The 18,761-nt window shown below is 37.1% G+C and overlaps 1 protein-coding gene across 1 annotated transcript in view; it reads right to left on the reverse strand.

Moving 5' to 3' along the window:
- The window catches only part of snx17 (sorting nexin 17), a 28,580-nt gene extending 10,245 nt beyond the window's left edge, over positions 1 to 18,335 (reverse strand). The window contains exons 1-7 of the mRNA XM_037685426.1: positions 17,572 to 18,335; positions 14,137 to 14,211; positions 11,716 to 11,833; positions 10,421 to 10,485; positions 7,017 to 7,127; positions 5,196 to 5,286; positions 2,323 to 2,410 (exon numbers count right to left, since the gene is read on the reverse strand). Of these exons, the coding sequence (XP_037541354.1) occupies positions 2,323 to 2,410; positions 5,196 to 5,286; positions 7,017 to 7,127; positions 10,421 to 10,485; positions 11,716 to 11,833; positions 14,137 to 14,211; positions 17,572 to 17,631 (608 nt within the window). The 5' untranslated portion in view covers positions 17,632 to 18,335. The remainder of the gene's footprint in view (positions 1 to 2,322; positions 2,411 to 5,195; positions 5,287 to 7,016; positions 7,128 to 10,420; positions 10,486 to 11,715; positions 11,834 to 14,136; positions 14,212 to 17,571) is intronic.
- Between the last annotated feature and the right edge of the window lie 426 nt (positions 18,336 to 18,761).

An 18,761-nucleotide genomic window follows, 5' to 3' on the forward strand; every position in this document is an offset into this window, starting at 1 on the left:
TTTAACTGAGCTACAGTAGTTCTCTCTAAAGTATATATATCTAATATATATAAATATATTTAAAAAAAAAAAAAAGAACTCCAATTTAACATCTACAGAAAATCCAGATCTTGGAGCTTAAATAAACATAAGATCTGGGTTTTTTGCTTCTAAGGTGTATCAATTTTTATTCTCTGAATGAGATTGTTTTACTAACTGTTGCCAGTGTTACTTTAGAGAGAACTACTGTAGCTCAGTTAAAGAATTGAGACGTTTATTGATCCACTTTTGTGTTTAGCAAGATCCTAATTCATCCTGCACACACGTTTTCTAACACATTAAATTGAATATGATGTCAGCAAATAAAAAAGCTGCTTAAGAAAATGTGACCCATCAGCAATTTAAAACAAACAAGAGAAGAGGAAGGACAGAATAATGAAACAAAAAGATGGAAACATGTCATTAAGAGCAACAGAACCTGACATTTGTTTCTGAGTACTAACATTAGCTTCATTAAAATTAACTGTAAATACAGACAAAACTTGCTGACATTTTTCAATTCAATTCAATTCAATTCAAAAATACTTTATTCATCCCAAAGGGAAATTATTTGTTGCTGTAGCTCGTTATCCTCATTTCATTAAGAGATGTTGTAGATGCTGATGGCTGTAGACAGGAAGGATCTCTTGTAAAGGTCCATCCCACAGTGGATCATAAGAAACTGGCTGCAGATGCCGTCCGATCCGTCCACCCAGCCTCTCGGTTCCCCCGGGCTGTAGTACCGCCCGAATGCCAGGCAGAACTCCTCCCAGAGCGATGGCCACTCCTCCCAGCAGTCTATCGAGCTCCTCGTCGCTGTGGACAGCCAACTGTAGGTGCCGAGGGACGATCCTGTCCTTCCACTGTCATGAGCCATGTTTCCTGCTAGTTCCAGGATCTGAGTGGTCAGAAACTCGAGCACAGCTGGCAGGTAGATGGGAATGCATCCACAGAACATCCTTTTCAACTCATTTGAGATTTGGGGCTGTAGTTGAAATATTATTTGAGCTTTTGAGATGTTAATCAGCTGCTGTTGGTTGTAGAAAACTGCCTTGTTGCCATGGTTACGCATCATAACAAATGTCCAAAACTAAAAAAGATTCTGTAAAAATCCTTCCAGCTGCACAGCATCTGATACCAGAGGAAACAACCATCCAAAAAATGTGATTTACATCCAGATAAACAGGAATTAAAGTTTCCAAAAGCAAAATCTCAAAATGAAAGTAACAGAGCTGCTCCAACATGCAGCCACCTTGAGCGGCACAATTCTAGAATAATAATTGGCATTTGTTTAAACATGAACATAATTACCAACACATTAATTGTTCAAAATAAATACAAATAAAATAATGCCAGAGTTCTTCCTCCATTCCAACATTCACATCGAGTCAAAAGAACTTTTTGATTTACGCTGTCCTCATACTTTCCTGTAATCCCACACTGGGGGTCTGTTTTTCCACCTCCTCAACTTGTTAGTTCAGCGCTCATTCTTCTCTACGCTCCACCATGAAACTAGGTCAAGAGGACCGAGACGGTTCTTCAGGGAGAAACAAAGTAAACATCCTGTGCACCTCCAGAGTCCGCGGGAGGCAGGGTGATGAAAGGAACGTGGTAAAGAATGAAATGGTTATGTCGACGGAGGGAGCAGTCAGGCTCAAGGCTGCATGGAAAATCTGTCTCGTCGGTTGTTGAAACTGAGGGGCAAATTTATTTATTTATTTATTGTAAATTTATTCATTTCATAAAAAAAACAATGACAATTTTTAGAAAGAAAAAAATTAAACAAAAAAACATAAAATGAAAGGAAGCAGAAGAAAACATTTCTTATTATATCTGCTCCCTATTAAACAATCAAATTCAAACAATCAATTCAAACATTAATTTGCTTATTGTAATATAAAAGAATAGTCTCATCAAAATACCTACAAATATTGTTGTAAATAAAATTGAGGAATAGTTTGTTTTCTGATGCACTTTCTGATTACTCCAGTAACTCCTCAATCAGTCATTTAGTGGTATAAAATGAGTTAATTGCATAAAGGTTCAAAATTAAAACATTTAAAAAGTGTGTACTTTGACAGCTACTAACTCAAACCCTTAAAAAAAATAAGCATTTTAGTTGTTGCATTTGACTTTGTCACATTCCCCAGGTGGCTAGTTTTGCATGTATATTTTAAAGGACAGGCAGTGTGTCCCAACAAGAAACATAATACATGTAATACTACATAAAACAGCACAGAAACAGAAGACATGTCTTACATCTGTAAAAGCTTAGGTAAACAACGTAGAGTAGGTGATGGGTACCTTTTCCGTAAGACTATGTGAAATTCAGAGCTTTGCAGGCTGGTTATGGACACGTAAGGCAACTCAAACTCCTGCAGCCTCCGGACAACTGAGAAAGAGACACAGTGAGAAAGAAATTATGCTTGAGCCTCAAGGACAAATATAGCAAGAAAGAAAAATACAAAACTTGAAGATGGCATCTGGACAGTCCCCTGCAGGGCTAAAGTACTTGATGCAAAAAGAATGAAGTTATTTCCTCATGGAGAGTGAAGAAATCTCCATTTCTAAGGAAGTTTAATTCTCTATAGGCAGCTCCTACACAACTGAATGCTAAAACTGTCTTTAGGAACTTCAGCATCTACATGAGAGGAGCTTAAGTCTCTTAATATTAGTATTCTACCAGTCACTGAGAAATCCAAAGATACTGTTTTAAAGTCCAACAATTCACTCAGATTTAGCTATACATCCTTTTTCTTCACAACTCAGAGCTACATATTTAAACAGTCAAAGAAGGAAATTTACATGCCGCATTTTCAAAATCTCTAAAGCTGATGAAGAATCAGCTTGAAATCGATTTTTTTCCTGTTATTTTACTCAACTGGCATTGAACTCATAACATCAGAATAATGCTCTGTGGGATGTGCCGATAGAGCTAGAAAGGCATTTATTTAAAAATACCACCAGCTGGCATTAATATGTTTTAGAACAAAAAAGAAAGGCCATATTCAAGTATATTTTGAAATATACCGGTAAACGCATAAAAAAAAAACAAGTTAAACAAGTTAAAAGTTAATCACTTTACAGATATGATTTGTATTTCAACAACAAATAAAAAATAACATTTTCTCCAAAATTAGCTGGAGTATCAGAGGTGTTTGCATAAAAAGAACAGAACCATCCTGCAGTGTGTAAGAAAGAAAAAAAGATTTAAAAGCACTTTCCTAATCAGGTCTTGGCCTTAACATTTGATGCCGTTTTGGATCAGAACTTCAATCACATCAAATATCCTCGAGCAGCCAGGGAAGGCTTTCTTTTCAAGGGGCTTCTTCAACAACTAATTTATAAACCATTTATGCATTCATAAAGAGTTATAGTTGAAACTCTAGAAAAACCTGATGTGGTCCCCATTTTTAACGAGCTCTTCGTGCATCAAGATGAGGACATAAAAGTAAACTTGGAAACATGAGCATTACATCTCATTATGTTCTTTGTTCCTGCTTATATACTCTTTACCTTATATATGCTTCCATTAGGTAATGTTATTAAACAGCATGGGATATATTTTCATTGCTATGCTGATGATACACAGTTATATTTATCCATGAAACCCAAGGAATCCAATCAGCTACTTAGACTACAAACATGTCTTAAAGACATAAAAACCTGCATGACCCTAAATTTTCTGCTTTTGAACACAGACAAAACTGAGGTTTTAGTTTTGGACCTGAGCATCTTAGGAATACATTTTTCAGTCTTTCTCCCTCCTTAGATGACATTAATATGTCCTCCAGCTCTAATGTTAAAATGTTTTGTGTTATTTTTGATCAGGACATGTCTTTTAACCCGCACATTAAAAACATTACTAGAACCTCCTTCTTCCACCTGTGTAATATCACTAAAATTAGAAACATCTTATCTAAAAATTATCCAGAAAAACTGGTTCTTGCATTTGCCACGTCTAGACTGGACTATTGTAATGGTTTGTTCTCTGGGTGTCTAAATACTTCTTTAAAAAGTCTTCAGTTAATCCAAAATGCTGCTGCCAGGGTCTTAACTGGAGTTAGTAGGAGAGATTATATTTCTCCAGTTTTAGCTTCGCTCCATTGGCTCACTGTCAAATCCAGAATTGAATTCAAAATTATATTTCTAACCTACAAAGCCCTCAACAACCTAGCTCCATCTTAAATTCAAGATCTTATTGTTCCATATTTTCCAAACAGAGCACTTCGCTCTCAGACCGCAGGCTATATCGTAGTCCCTACAGTTTCCAAAAGCAGAATGGGAGGAAGATCTCTCAGTTATCAGGCTCCTCTCTTGTGGAACCAACTTCCAGTTTCTGTCCATGACGCCGACACATTGTCCAGTTTTAAGACTTTAATTTTTGATAAATCCTATAGTTAAGAATTGGATTGTTATGCTGCTATAGACTTAAGACTACTGGAGGACAAATTGACCTCATTTCCTTAAATGAATGGTTAAAAATAAATAGTTTTCATTTGATACTATTTCATTCTTAATGTGATTCTTGACCTGCCATTGTGTATCTGTTCCCCCCAAACCCAGTCAGTCGAAGCAGATGGCCGCTTGTCCTGAACCTGGTTCTGCTAAAGGTTTCTTCCTCATGAGGGAGTTTTTCCTGTTTCCACTGTCGCCTTCATGCTTGCTCAAGATGAGAGTTCTGTGATGGAGTTAAATTCAAAGCAGTCTGCTCCTCAGATAAATAATGTTAAATTATTTTTATATATAAATGTTTCTGTTCAGTGCCCTGAGATGACTTCTGTTGTGACTTGGCACTAAATAAATAAACTGAATTATATTTATTTATCGAGTGGAAACAGACATTTAGGCATCTGAAACTTAATATTTGTTCTTTTTTTTCTGTAATAAAAAACATTTTGTTCTTTTGAGTCTCTGTTTGTCTCAAGATTAGGTCTTGTTTTGAAAAAAGAACGTAAATATAAGATTATTTTTTTAAACTCCGTTTCCCACAACTGGTCCCACTACTGTCTGAAGGGTTAAACACTTAAAATAAAAAAGGTTCCTTTGCTTCCATTTTTAAAATGTATTAGCCAAACACTGAAAATATTCAACGACAAATTTCAACATCAAAGCTGTAAAATAAAAAACGAACCCAAGTTGTTTCTTTCCCAGCACCAGTATGATTTTTAACTTACACGTTAAACTTCCATCCACGCTTTCACGGACCAAGAAGAGACTGAAATATCCCACAAGGTCCTCTGGGAGGTCCAGTTTTGTTGCAACAGCCTGCAAACATATTATAAAGTAAGATTATAATTTGCACAATTTCTTTCATTTGAAATTTAATGTTCAGTAAATTATGAGATTAGAATTAACATAAAAAATAAATTAGATTTAATCCTTCAGACATGTTACATTCCATTTGTCCTCAATCCATAATAAAAAAAAACTTTGTTTTTATTTGATGACAGTGAAATATATTAGAGAAATGGTTTAATTTGTAAAACTGTTGCTTGTAAACAATTTTATCTGACAAGTTTTCAACTCCAACAACTTAAACATTTACATAGAAACCGACTAAATGTGAGGCACTGAAGGAACTCAAAGAAAAATTATTTAGAGAAACAATCAGAGCTTGAGAAAATCAGCCGCAGCTGATATACGACTCTGTGGTTTGAGACCTGCTCATGAGAGCAGCATAAAAAGACAAAAAAAGGACGGCGTGACAAAACACCACCACGTTTAGTGTGATGTTAGACAGCAAGCTGTTTTCATGGTAGGTGAAGAACTGAGGTGATTAAAAAAACTATGTTTAAGATGAACATGTTTGTGTTGTTGTGAATGCATACATTTATATTCTAAAATCGTAAGCCTTTATTTATTTTCACAGCAGTTTAGTTTTTTGTGCACCCTCTTTTGGCTCAGTAGAAATGAAGTATAAAGAGATCTCATATTATTGTTTAGCTTTGTCTAGAAAGATCTGTGTAAGTAAGCGAGACTTTATTTGACTTATGGCTCAAGGGGGAGTCGACAGCAATAATGCTTGCCTGCACAAAGTCCCAGGCATACGTCAGACATAAAATGAAAAGCGCAGCCTCAAGTTAAACACAAATACAGCTGAGGTATCTGAACGTGAGAAGATTCCTGAAGGCCTCAGACGAAGCCAACTATCAAGGTATTTGCTCAGAACTGGCCCTAATCCAGGGGGTCTGCAACCTGCGGCTCTGGAGCCACATGTGGCTCTTTGGTCCCTCTGCAGTGGCTCTTTCAAGCTTTGACCAAAACTAACAAAAAACTGAATTTTATAACAAAAAATGACGAGTTTTAGCAGTTTTCCTGTCATTTCCTTTGCAAATATATGGATACTAGTATTACTACACAGAATAAATTATACTCCCTTTAACTTTATTGCTTCAAAATAGGATACTCAATTTCTCCACAATTAAAAAAATACATAAGCCTGCACAGTTCATTATTTAGTTTTTTAAAAATTGGCGAAATAAAATGTTTTTTTTTCCTTTACAAGTCTTCAGTGATAGACTTGTGACCTGGATATGGGCACCAGTGACCCCCTGCAACACGAAAAGGAAGAAGTACAGATGATGGATGGATGGATGGATGGATGGATGGATGGATGGATGGATGGATGGATGGATGGATGGATGGATGGATGGAATCCAGTCTTTTCTTTGGTCTCAAAATGTAAAATATCAATAAATGTTAACAATCATCGGATGTTTTTAGTTTTATAATTTCACACTTAATGGCCAGAAAAGCCCCCTCTAACAAACTTTAAGTGTCCCATGGGCCAACAGCTGATAATGACAATTAGGTTTTGCAGCTCTGGACACATTTAATTTAATTAACGAAGGGGCAGAAATGGCTCTTTTGATCGAAAAAGTTGCAGACCCCTGGTCTAATCATTTCTTTTTAAAATATATTACAATTTAATTCCAAACAGGAATTAATATGAGTCTGGATTTAAGCATGTTCCTAAAGGCATTTGCTGCACTTACATCAAGAACATCCTCCGTCTGATCCGAGGTCAGAATGTTGACAGTAACCTTCTGACCACTGGAGAGCCAGATGTCTAAAGTGACCTCTTCAGTGGGAATCTGTTGGGTGTCCTGTGGGAAAAAACACTTTTTAATTCAGCTTCATGGGTAAGCTGAGCATTTTCAATCAACATCACCGCACAGAGCTGCATGGAGGGAACAGTGTGTGCTGGTGACAATACTGGAGGATCTCCAGTGGAAAACCTTTAAGTTCTACTGTCACAGTAAATTTATTTCATCAAACAAAGCACAATGTTACACTTTGCTCAAATGGGTCTGAGCAAGTTTTGCCATCATTTTAAAACCCAAGTTGCTTCACGTTAAGAAATAAAACTGAAATCAGACTTATTCTCCACAAGTTAAACAAAAAGTTTGTAACATAATAAAACGTGCATTTGATTTAAATGAAAAGGACAAAATCAAACCAGATATTTTATGGGGGGTTTTGTCTTCATAAAAACACATCAAGTCTCATGGAAAGAAACTAACTGAAAAGACTAAAGATAAAAAATTATCCTGCTGATGCAGATTTTAGCAAGAAGCCAAGGCAGCCGATGACTGATGGGCAACACTTTTTATTTTTTAATCAATGTGCATTTTCCTGTTACCAAAAAGAAAACTGTTGAAACTTGAAAAGCATCCTTGCTTAAAAATAACTACATTCTTAAAAATGGACTACAGTGAGCATCCCCTTTTCTGAGCTTCAGATGAAATATTTAGGTGTCTGATATCACGACAAAGTAGAAACTATAAATGAAGTCTATTTTTTGTGGCACATAGCGTGTCAGGGTAGACTTGTCACATTTACAAGGTGAAGGGATGTGAAATGATCCTGCCTGCCCTCCTTTGTTTTCCACACACTTCAAATTATTTAACTAACTTTGATAGTGGAATGTCAGAACTTTGATACTTTAACTTTTTTTCTTTGCTTGTACTAAAACGCAATTCTCATCACTTGCAAAGTTGAGTTATTTACAGCAAGTGGACTAATAGGTCTTGTTTTTTTATTTGTCTAATGTTTTATTTCATAACTAGAATTTGCCATGCAGTCTCCAAAATATTTGTAGTCCAACGTTTGAAATGGAGATTTTGATTTTAACAAGGAATATACCACCAGCCACATCTCAAAAATAATTCAACATAACTTTTTTTTTATTTTTTACTTAAAGACGTTTACTGATGATTGCTTTTCATCCAAGGAGATGTCTGTAAAAAATACAAATTCTGTGTTTGTTTTAGAGAAGAAAGCAGATAACTCAGATGTTTGTCACCAGGCAGTCTCATCACCCACTAAATCATCCGTTTCCTCAGTGGGAGTTCTGTAAGAACAACCCTTTCACCATAAGTGCAGATGAAACGCCTTCAGTGGGAGGGAAGCCATCTCCCGCACCTGCAGTCCTCACAGTATGATTGGAAATGTGGTTGTACATCCACTCTAATGTGCTAATGTGAGAGGAGAAAGTGTGGCAGCGGACAGCTAAATCTGTCCGTGAAGGTGATCAACACACCATCACTGACCAATCAACTCCGTAGCCTCGACTCATTCATTGTGTCAATGTTTATGAAGCATTCATTCTATTGTGATCCATTTTTCTTCTGTACAATTTTCAGCATTTTTCTTGTTCCAAAATTTTTGTGCTAGTTCAACAATTCATATATCAAAACGTTCAGCTCGTTCAGGAGAAGGGTATTGGTGCAACTTTGGCTTTGTGAAAGATTTAGCCTTTTCCACCACTTTTTTTTCCTCATAGGAAATGAATTGAGCTCATTTTACATCGTTCAAATATTTAGATCTGTTTACAACCTTTAACTGCTTCTTTCTCATTTTGTTCTGGTTCAGCTTCTTTTAGCTTCCTTGTGCAAATTTAAACATTTTTTTCAGCTACTTTCAGCTGTTTTGTGATCCTTTTAGATTATTTCTGCTAACTACAACATTTCTGTGCTTCTTCTAACTTATTTCTGCTAATTTTAGCTTGTTATGCTCCTGTAAGCTTATTTCTGCAAGTTTAAACTTTTCCTGCCATTTCAGCTACTATTTTATTCTAATTTTAGCTTTTTCAGCTAATTCCACATTTTTTTGCACCTATTTCAACTTTTTTTCAGCCTAATTCAGCAAATGTGCTCTCTCCACTTTCTTCTGGTAATTTAAGCTTCTTTTTGAAATTTTAGCTACTTAGCTCTTTTTTTTTTTTTTTTGCCAATTTCAGCTTTTTTCAGATAAGTTCCACTTTTTTGTGCTCATTTCTGCTTCTTTCAGCCTAAGTGGGCAAACATGTTCTTTCTGCTTTGTTCTGTAAATTTAAGCTTGTTCTATCTTTTCAGCTACCAATTTAGCATTTTTTAAGCTAATTTAGCCGTTTCCAGATAAATTCAAGTTTTTAGTGGTAATTTCTGATACTTTCTGCCTAATTAACTTCTTCATGCCAATTTTAGCTTTTTCAACCAATTCCACATTTTTTAGCTTATTTCAGCTTTCTGCTTCCTTCTGGTAGTTTAAGCGTCTTTCTGCCTTTTAAGTTATTTCTCACTAATTTCAGCCCCCTTTTTTTTTTTTAGCTAATTTGCTATTTTTTTAGCTAATTTCTGCTTATTTAAACCTAATTCAACAAATATGAGTTCTTTTTGCTTTATTTTGCTAATTAAGACTTGTTCTTACATTTCAGCTAGAATTCAGCATGTTTTTAAGCTAACCAGCTGTTTTTCAGCAAGTTATTCAGCAATAAGCATTCACACAGCATTTTCGCAGGAAATGCAATTTCTCTACTTTTTATTGTGTTCATACTGCTTGTTGCAAATGTTGGCCAAATCCTGACATCTCATCAGCAGCTTTCAAAGTACCAAAAACAAAAACAGTGCTGCAATGAACAGTGACAACAGTAAAAGGTGCCACAACTTTGAGCAGCACCTTTAAGTGGGCAGCTGTGGATCAGTGGTTAGGGCAGTCATCCTTCAATGAGAGAGTCAGAGGTTTGAGCTCTAGCAATACGCAGCCACATGACGAAGTGCCAATGGGCAAGACACTGAACCCCTCATTGCCCTATCTGAACCCCTCTAACGTGCCTTATCGGTGTATGAATGTGATCTAAAACACTGATTATACTTTATAAAATGCTTTATTCAGATTAGCTTTGTAGAGATGTAGTAGAGTGCTGTGTGAAGGTGTGGACAAGTAAATGAGAGCGCAGATTGTGTTGCAAAACACTTTGTAGCCTCACTAGTAGCCTTGTTGACTTAAAAGGCACTATAAAAGTACAGTCTATTTACTTTCATACAAAAAATAATTGATCGAGCATAGAGAACTTAAGACCAAGTTGATGCAAGTAATTACAGAATGACTAAGGCAAGTAGAAAAACAAGGAACTAACCTGCTGCGCTTTTCTTAGAAAGCTGTTGAACATCTCGCTGCTTCCAAGCAAAGGATGCTGACGAACTGTAAAAAACAAGGAGCGGCCCAGTGAAAGAAATACACAGCCATTGCTTAATGCAAGAAGCTTCTTTGGGTGGAGCACGTACTTCCCATTTCCTACAAAGCCTTATGCCCTCTAATTGTGCATTGTGAAGTAGGTATGACTTTAAGTTATCTGACAAAGATTCACAAAACAGTTTGAACCCAATGTATTTTTCATTTTTGGTAATAAAAACAAAATAGCCCATTTCTCGTTGGGATTCTTGCTTTATTTTAATACAATTTTCAGTAGTAGAGCCTTTTAATACCTCTATGTGTGTGAATGTGTGTGTGGCTCAGGCTGCAAACTATTTTCCTTTCATGAATTAGTCTCACCGTTTGACCAAATGTTAAAGTTTTATACCGTCTGCATCAAAGGAGGTTTTGTTTGTAGCAACCGATTTTCCATAACCACGTACAAAGCCATGATGTAACCAAGTGAACCATGTGCGAGTCTGCTCCCAAACCATGAGCAAATACACACTCACACAACTCTTCCTTGTTCTGCTATAACTGCCCAGTGCATGGCAGGATTAAAACAAACACTTTACACTGCTGCCAGTTCCAGTACTTCACCCGTAAACGCAGTAAATTCACCCTTATCCCATTTAAAGACTCTGGATAATATGTACTAAAGCTGCCAAACTCCAAATGAGCAACTGGATTTTGAGAAAAAAAATCCTTAAAAACATGCCATTTTATATTTAATAATTAATTAATGTGTAAATACCATAAAAATTTTGAATTTATTCAAATGGCAGTTGTTTATTTTAAAGAAAAGCTAGATTTCAATCCTATCAGGTTAAACTTCATCATAAGATAATTTGTGTTTTTTAATGGATATCTGAAGGCAAACTTATCTTAATCTTCATTAGCTGTGCCAAAATATCTGTCCAGCAATTTTCTGTGTCAGTGTATCAGATGAAACTGTACTCAGGTCAGTTTGTTTACCCGCCTTAAAGAACATGAAGAGACTGTCACAGCTGGACTCTCAACAGATATAGTGACTTTTGTGATTAGTATACACAAGAAGAGTTACATCATACTGTAAAATACCTTCTTTTTAAAAAGCATTACTTGTCACAGCCTTAAAATAAAAAAATATATATAGATTAGTCAAATCATGTGACTTGTAATTTTGATGAATAAAGAACAACATCGGCATAATTGTTGTTTAGTTTTAGTCTGAAATAATAAAAAGTTTGACTAACTTACCAGCCTGCATGTATTTCTCAAGCTGTTCTCGTCTCTGTTCGACCTCAGCGGGGGTCAGGGTGAAGATCTTCTTTGGGGGGAAGGAGGGCACCACATTGCTGCCATATTCTTTCTTTATCTGTTGGTGCAAACCACAAGTTGAGAACAGAGATATTGGCATTGAAAATGACTAAAACCCTTTTTTTTTTTTTTATAATGTCATTATAAAAAGCTTAAACCCCACTAATTTAATCTGTTGATCCGAGTACAGCGTTTGTAACACAAACGATGCAGGGTTAAGTTTTTGAGAGAGGTCTGTTCAGGATGAATCACAGGTTTATTTTAAGCCCTGCTTCAAAATGTTTCGTTGCCATGCATACCTCAAACAGACACATCTGGAATCCTGACGTCTAGTCAGTCCAAGTTTACTTAGTCTTCTAAGTCTTCTCGACACATAACTTTTCATTTTCTGTCGTCTGAGAGCCGTTTCCTTAGAGCAGCGTAAATGTTCAACAAAGACCTCACAAAGCTAAATGTGGTTTTATCCTAAGCTGCGTGCCAATTCAGGTAAAAGATGCACATCTCACTCATCACCTGGACTTTAAAGGCACCGTTTTCTTCCTAAAAACAAAAACAGACAAGTCCAACACATTTTCAGTTGGACAGAAGCAGTATAGGTTACACACGTGAATCTACCGGCTCCCCTCAGGGCTGCGTTCTCAGCAGTGATGACCCAGACCCCGGGCTTATGGTTGGGGTCTTCACTGAATGATGTGAGTCTTCCTTTTAAAAGTTAAATGTTTCTAAGACAAAGGAGATGGTCACTGATTTTAGAAAAGACTCTTCAGGTGTCACTCCTGTGGTCATTAATGGTGAAGCTGTTGGGATGGTGCACCAGTATAAATATCTGGGAACTGTTCTCTATGACAAACTAACCATTGACCCCTATGTGAACTCACTTTGTAAAAAGGCCCACCAGAGAATATATTTTTATCAGAAGCGCTGCGGTTTTAATGTTGATTCGACTTTTATAAGAACGTTTTATTCATGCTTTATTGAGTCTCTCAACTTTGACCCTCATCTGTTGGTTTGGACTTTTAACATGTAAAAACAGGAACAAACTCTCGGGGATTGTCAGGATGTGCAGCAAAACTGCTGGCATAGCTCTATAGAACCTCACTGACCTACACAAGGCGAGGTCAGTGAACAAGGCCCAGCTGATTCTGGCAGATCCTGATCACCACTCCATGGTGAGTTCAGGTTACTTCCATCTGGATGCGGGTATCTGCTGCCCAGATGCAGGACGAACAGACTAAAAAGCTCATCTATCCCTGTAGCGATCAGGTTTCTCAACAAACAGTGATTATTTCTGTACTGTTATTTTAATGTCTCAATGTCTTGTCTAGTCTGGATGTTTTATGCGTTTATTGACTGTGAAACAAATTGCCCCTTGGGGATAATAAAGATTCCTGAACTTGAATCTGCTCTCATATTTGCAAACACTGAGCAGATACATATTCAGTCTCCCCTTAAACTGACATGGATGAGAGCTCCTGCAGCAGATCATGTTCAAGTTTTTTTTTTTTCCTGCAGGCTCAGAATCAAACAGAGGTGTGGCTTTGCTGCAAATATTTATTTTGTACAACACCCAGACAAACAATTACTAATCACATTTTCTCAACAACAGCTGAGCAGTGTGCGTCCCTTGATCATGAAGTGTTTTGGGGTCATGCATGCACCACAGGAAGCCCTATGGGGTTCATGCTAAAACATCAGAGTATGGTCCCTTCCTGTTGCCAGGCAACGGCAACTGTCAGACTGGATAACACAGACTGGAGGATAAAGATGGCAAAGTTTAGCTCTTGCTTGCTTATTTATGAGTGCAAATAAACTAGAACTGGGTGTGTTGTTGGCCCATCTGCTTTACTTTAAAAAAATAAAATAAAATACTGACAAAAATAAGTGTTGGAGAGAAAATTTCCTGCATGTTAGTTTTCAACCACAGCACTGCAGGAAATATGATAATCTCACAACACTAACCGCCACACAACTGCACTTTAAAATATTTAATCTGGGTTTGAGTAACGCTTCTCCAAGGCAGAGTGCCACGACCATGAAAGGCAACACTTTCCAAAAATATATTTATTTTCCAGATTAAGTTCTATTTTATTCCTCAGCAGGTGAAGTGTAAGAACGGCCAAGAACATTCCTTTCACATCACCCACTCCCTCCAAAAATTCCTACATCTTAGCAGCAGGGAAAAAGAAATCAAACCCTCACGGCTGAGACTTAAAGTGATGCGAGCGCTGGAGTACGGACCGTGACAACACGAAGACGCATGGAAGGTCACGTGTGAGCGCGGTGGCATTTCTGGCTAACTCACTCGTGCTCTGCGGTGCACCGACGGTGCTGTGGGTGTTTTATGACGAGCTGAAGCCTCACCTGTTCATGGAGACCAAGAAGTTGTCTGTAGCGTACCCGACAGTGCAGCACACCGTTGACGTGGATGTTGTAGGCCTGCAGATAAATGAAGCGCATACATTATAATCGAATGAGAACATCACACATTTGTACTCATCTCATCCATCTAAATTTTTAATTTAAAAAAAAATCAAGCTGTTAAAACTATGCATCAAAAGTTTCAGCAAAAAAAAAAAAAAAAAAAGAAACTGTCCAGATGACCTGACTGAAAAATGTTGGATTGTAAACCTGGATTATCGAGCATGGACTTTGTTGTTTTCAACCAGTTTGACAAGACTGTCAACAAGGAAAAGGGCGGCAATGGAGGAGGGGGTGTACCAAAGAGACCATCTTATCACAAGCAGAACTGGTTTGTTCCACTTTGGAGTAAGCTGTTGGGGGAAGAATCAGTTTTGTTGCGTGTTTCCTTGACTGATGAAGCCTTCCGGACCAAAGGCGAAACGTTTCAGCACAAAAAAAAAAAAAAAAAAGAAACTGTCCGGATGACCTGACTGAAAAATGTTGGATTGTAAACCTGGATTATTGAGCATGGACTTTGTTGTTATGCATCAAAAGCTAAAGTTTGTTTGTTCTACAAGCCCCTTATTTTCCAGCACGCATGGCGTTTTTCAAAAGTGCATTGCGCAACATTCTGACATTAAACGCAATCAAAAAATAAAACTGCAACTGCTTCACAGCTCTTCAGATACCTCAGACACTATTCATCTCACATTATGTAATATGTAACGTGCGTTTTCTCACTACTCGTTTGTGAATCCAACACCTGATCGAGCAGAACTGAGAAAAACAAAAATTCTTCGGATGAAACCAGATTCTCCTTGAATCATACAGACGTTAACGGACACAGAGACAAAGGACCACGTGAAAAACATTTCTTTTTTCCTCCTGAGACACACTTTACTTCTGCAGGAACCATCCCTAAATACTTTTCCATAAAACCACAACATGGAATCAACACGTCAACAAGTCTACTTGGATTTATTTTCAAGTCTGCTACAAAAAAAGTACATTTATTTCCTATGTTAAGTGTTTTATTTTGTTAAAGAGTAAAAGCAAGATGAAAACGCCTCACCTGTGGAAAAAAAAACTTAATGGCAAAGAGCACTTTTAGTTATGCACATTCCATTTAATTATTGACTACAAGTTGAGAAAACTTCAACTTTGGATAACAAGCCACTAAACTCTTCCTTTCTCTCTGTTTTAATAATTATTTAGAGTCAAAAGAGATAAGACTTGTGATGGAAACTAAGCAAGTTTGTACTAAGACACACCATGGATCAAAATAAAAGATTTCTGCAAAACAAACCAAGTACATGCCAATCCGTTGAACTGGAAAGTTGACATTTTTTACAGAGCCAATAAATACATTAAAACATGAGTATGTAAGCAATGTCCAGGCAGGAAGGAAATCTAAATGAGCAGAATGTGTTGGCTGATGACAACACATAAAAGGAAAGAGGGACAATATTTATGAATTTCAAGAAACTCTAAAAGGCTACACGTGTCTTTTTATACAGATATTACAACTCTTCAGCAGTCCGAGTTTTCATCTGATAAACAAAAAAACATGATGTGACGTTCGGTTTTTGACAAGTTGAAGCTCCAACTGGGTCTGAAATGTCAATCTAATGTTTTAGAACGGATCAAAAACACTCACTACATTTTTAATCCATCTGCAACTGAAACATTGTTGATGTAAACGTGTTTTTATCTTTCATGTAACCCTGAAGGTTGTGTTATATATAAAGTTCTTCAAAAAAAAAGATACGTCGAATTAAGTTTGCTTTAGTTTGATGATCTTAAGCACAACATATTTTAAAACTTCTGTTCGTGGTTTTGCATTTAAATCTTCAGGGTACGATCAAATGGCAGCTAATGCTTGCATGTGGTTGAGGTCTACCACCGTTAGCTAAACTTTAACAAACTATTCAAAAGTTATGACCTGTACTTGACAAGTCATCATTCACATTATGTTTTTTCTTTACCCTATTCTCAAATACTGTAGAACTCACTGTAAAAATTGTGTGTTTGGGGAAAAAAAGCCTATTGGAAAACAGGAAGTGTGCACAAAATTGGTTGGTGCTTGCACAAGAATACTAACATTTTTTTATTATTTGTTTTTAATGCACCTCTTGTTATTCTATAAAACCAAGAGCAAAGTCTGCACATCCTGCTGCCAACTGGTTCCAAGGTACACAGCCCCATCTCTTAGGATTATAATCAAGCAAAGTCCTTTCCTGCAGGCTGGTCACAGGAAGGTCACAATGATCACTTCAGGACAGTCAGCTGAGAGCAGGAAAAAAAATGCTGAAGTTTTCACAGCGAATGCAAGCAAGCAAAAATGCCACGCAAAATGCTCATTTTAGAAAAGCGTGTTTGGAGAACAATACAAAAAGAAGAAAGGAAGGATATGAAATTAAATGCAACTTAATTGCTGCATTAGGGGACTATTGTTTCACTTATTACACAAAGCCATTCATCTATTTTTGCAAATATGAATAAACTCAGTCCAAGATTTTGAAGTCAAAATGGAAAATAGTCATTCACACGTGTGAGACTCTGGGAACAGCCCTCATAATCTCACATGGAAGGCAGATAAACACTGCAGCTGGTGTGGTCATTTTATGTCACACACACATATAGAAACTATATTAAATATAATGTTCAGTAAGATTAAAGAATTAATGTTGCAGGACGGTTTTGTTGGCCAAATCCACAAAGTAAACTTCCTGTGCCCGATCTGTTCGGTACATGTTTACAAGATAAATAATGGTTACATTATTTAAGACATAAACTGTGTAAATAAAAACAATTTATACTTAATTGTTGGGGGTAAAAAGAAAAAAAAACTGTTGATATTGATTTTTAAATAAGACCGCTTCATTTTAGCCTTTGTTTATCCACTTGTTAAGTGAAAAGACACTGGTTGTTATTCTCTAAATATAAAATGCTTGCAAAATCTCAAACCTCAGTATGAATTTAAGCTTAAACCTTTAAAGCTAAAAACACAATAATTTAGTAGCAGTGCCAGGTTTCATCATGTGGTTTTGACAGTAAATAAGAGAAACTTCAAATGTCCGACAAAATAAAGTAGCATTTAAAGGCCACATCTAGTAGGAACGTTGAATGCGATGGAGACCTCCACTCAGCTTCTTCCTCTCTTTAATCCTGGACTTAAAGTCACTTGTTTTGACCTAAAACAAGTCATAGTGTGTGTTCGATTTGTTCCTCGAAGAATAAAGTACATTAAGCTGCGTTAAGGAAGGAATTCACCGTGATATGTATACCTGTAAACACTGAAACTCGTGACGCATCGACTTTGCTGTGGTCAGCTTATGTCAGCATTAAGACAGCAAGTGTGGCGCAGGCAAAACCAAAACATGTAATCATGCTTACCACATAGGTTGAACCATTTTCCCCAGAGCACACTTCCGTTTCGGGTATGGAGAAATGCATTTTAGCTCGAAACACAGCCTCCAGTCAGTTGATATGGTGATGGTCCTTGAACGCCTCCAGAGCCGTGCCTGCCTGAGATGGGGAGCAAGGCACCACCACTACCCGAAAAAGTCCACTGCAGTGACTACGGAGGAGGAAGGAGGAGGCTCTGACACGGTTCCTCCACTGCTTTGGGTCTGAAGATGGTGGTGTCACACTAGAGGCGACTCCTTCCCACTTTACGGAGCGGACAACAGCTCATGAATGCACCAAACTTCTCCCACGTCAGTTAAACTTTTCTCCCTGCTGCCACAGCAGCCATGTTGCAAGTGTTAAGCAATAACACCTAAATTGTCAGCAGAGAAAATAACCTTTACATCACAATACGTTATCCGGAAAAACTTAAAGCCCACCTACGGTTAGGAATCGAGTATTAGGACGTAAAGATAATCCAGCTCATTTAGCATAGCCTGGGGAAGTTTCTGGATAAAAGGTGCAGTTGGTTCCTGCAAGCCCCAGCGTCGCAAATCAAATGCCGTTGTCTGGTGAACCTTAACAAAATGTTTGACAAAAGCACTGGGCTAATTATTTTCTTTTTCAGTATCTACCTTTGCCGAAGAAAAGTCTGCATTGCGAAGAAGATTACACACAATACTTGTAACGCAGTTTTTTTTTTTTTTTATGGCAAAAAATGTCCTCAAAGTAACCGTTCCGTATTCCGTTAATGCACTGGATGGCCCACCACAAGCGTTGCTACGATCCTTCTGGACGAAACCATTTTTGCTCAGTGATAGGGGTGCTATCGCTTATTGCTACATATCATGCTAGCTTACATACAAGAGTTGTGGCATAATTTGTATTCAACCTATATATAAATAGACTAAAACAAATATCCATGAATAATTTACCCAAATAAATGTATTTTCCAAGTTTTACAGAATACTACTAACAAAAGTCCCCACATTTATTTGGACAACCCAAAGTGACAGGAACGCGCAGTCAGAATTTTATTACGCTAAAATAAATTAGCGTAGTAAAACAATAAATATGACTTCTTTTGTTGTAATAAACACATAATTTTGAATTAAATGATTTTATTTTTTAATTCGACATTTTCTGATTTGGCTGTATGCGTAATCATAGCGCATATG

Source organism: Nematolebias whitei, chromosome 12 (assembly GCF_014905685.2).
Source record: "Nematolebias whitei isolate Nwh7 chromosome 12, NemWhi1, whole genome shotgun sequence".
In the NCBI taxonomy this organism is placed as follows: Eukaryota; Metazoa; Chordata; class Actinopteri; order Cyprinodontiformes; family Rivulidae; genus Nematolebias; species Nematolebias whitei.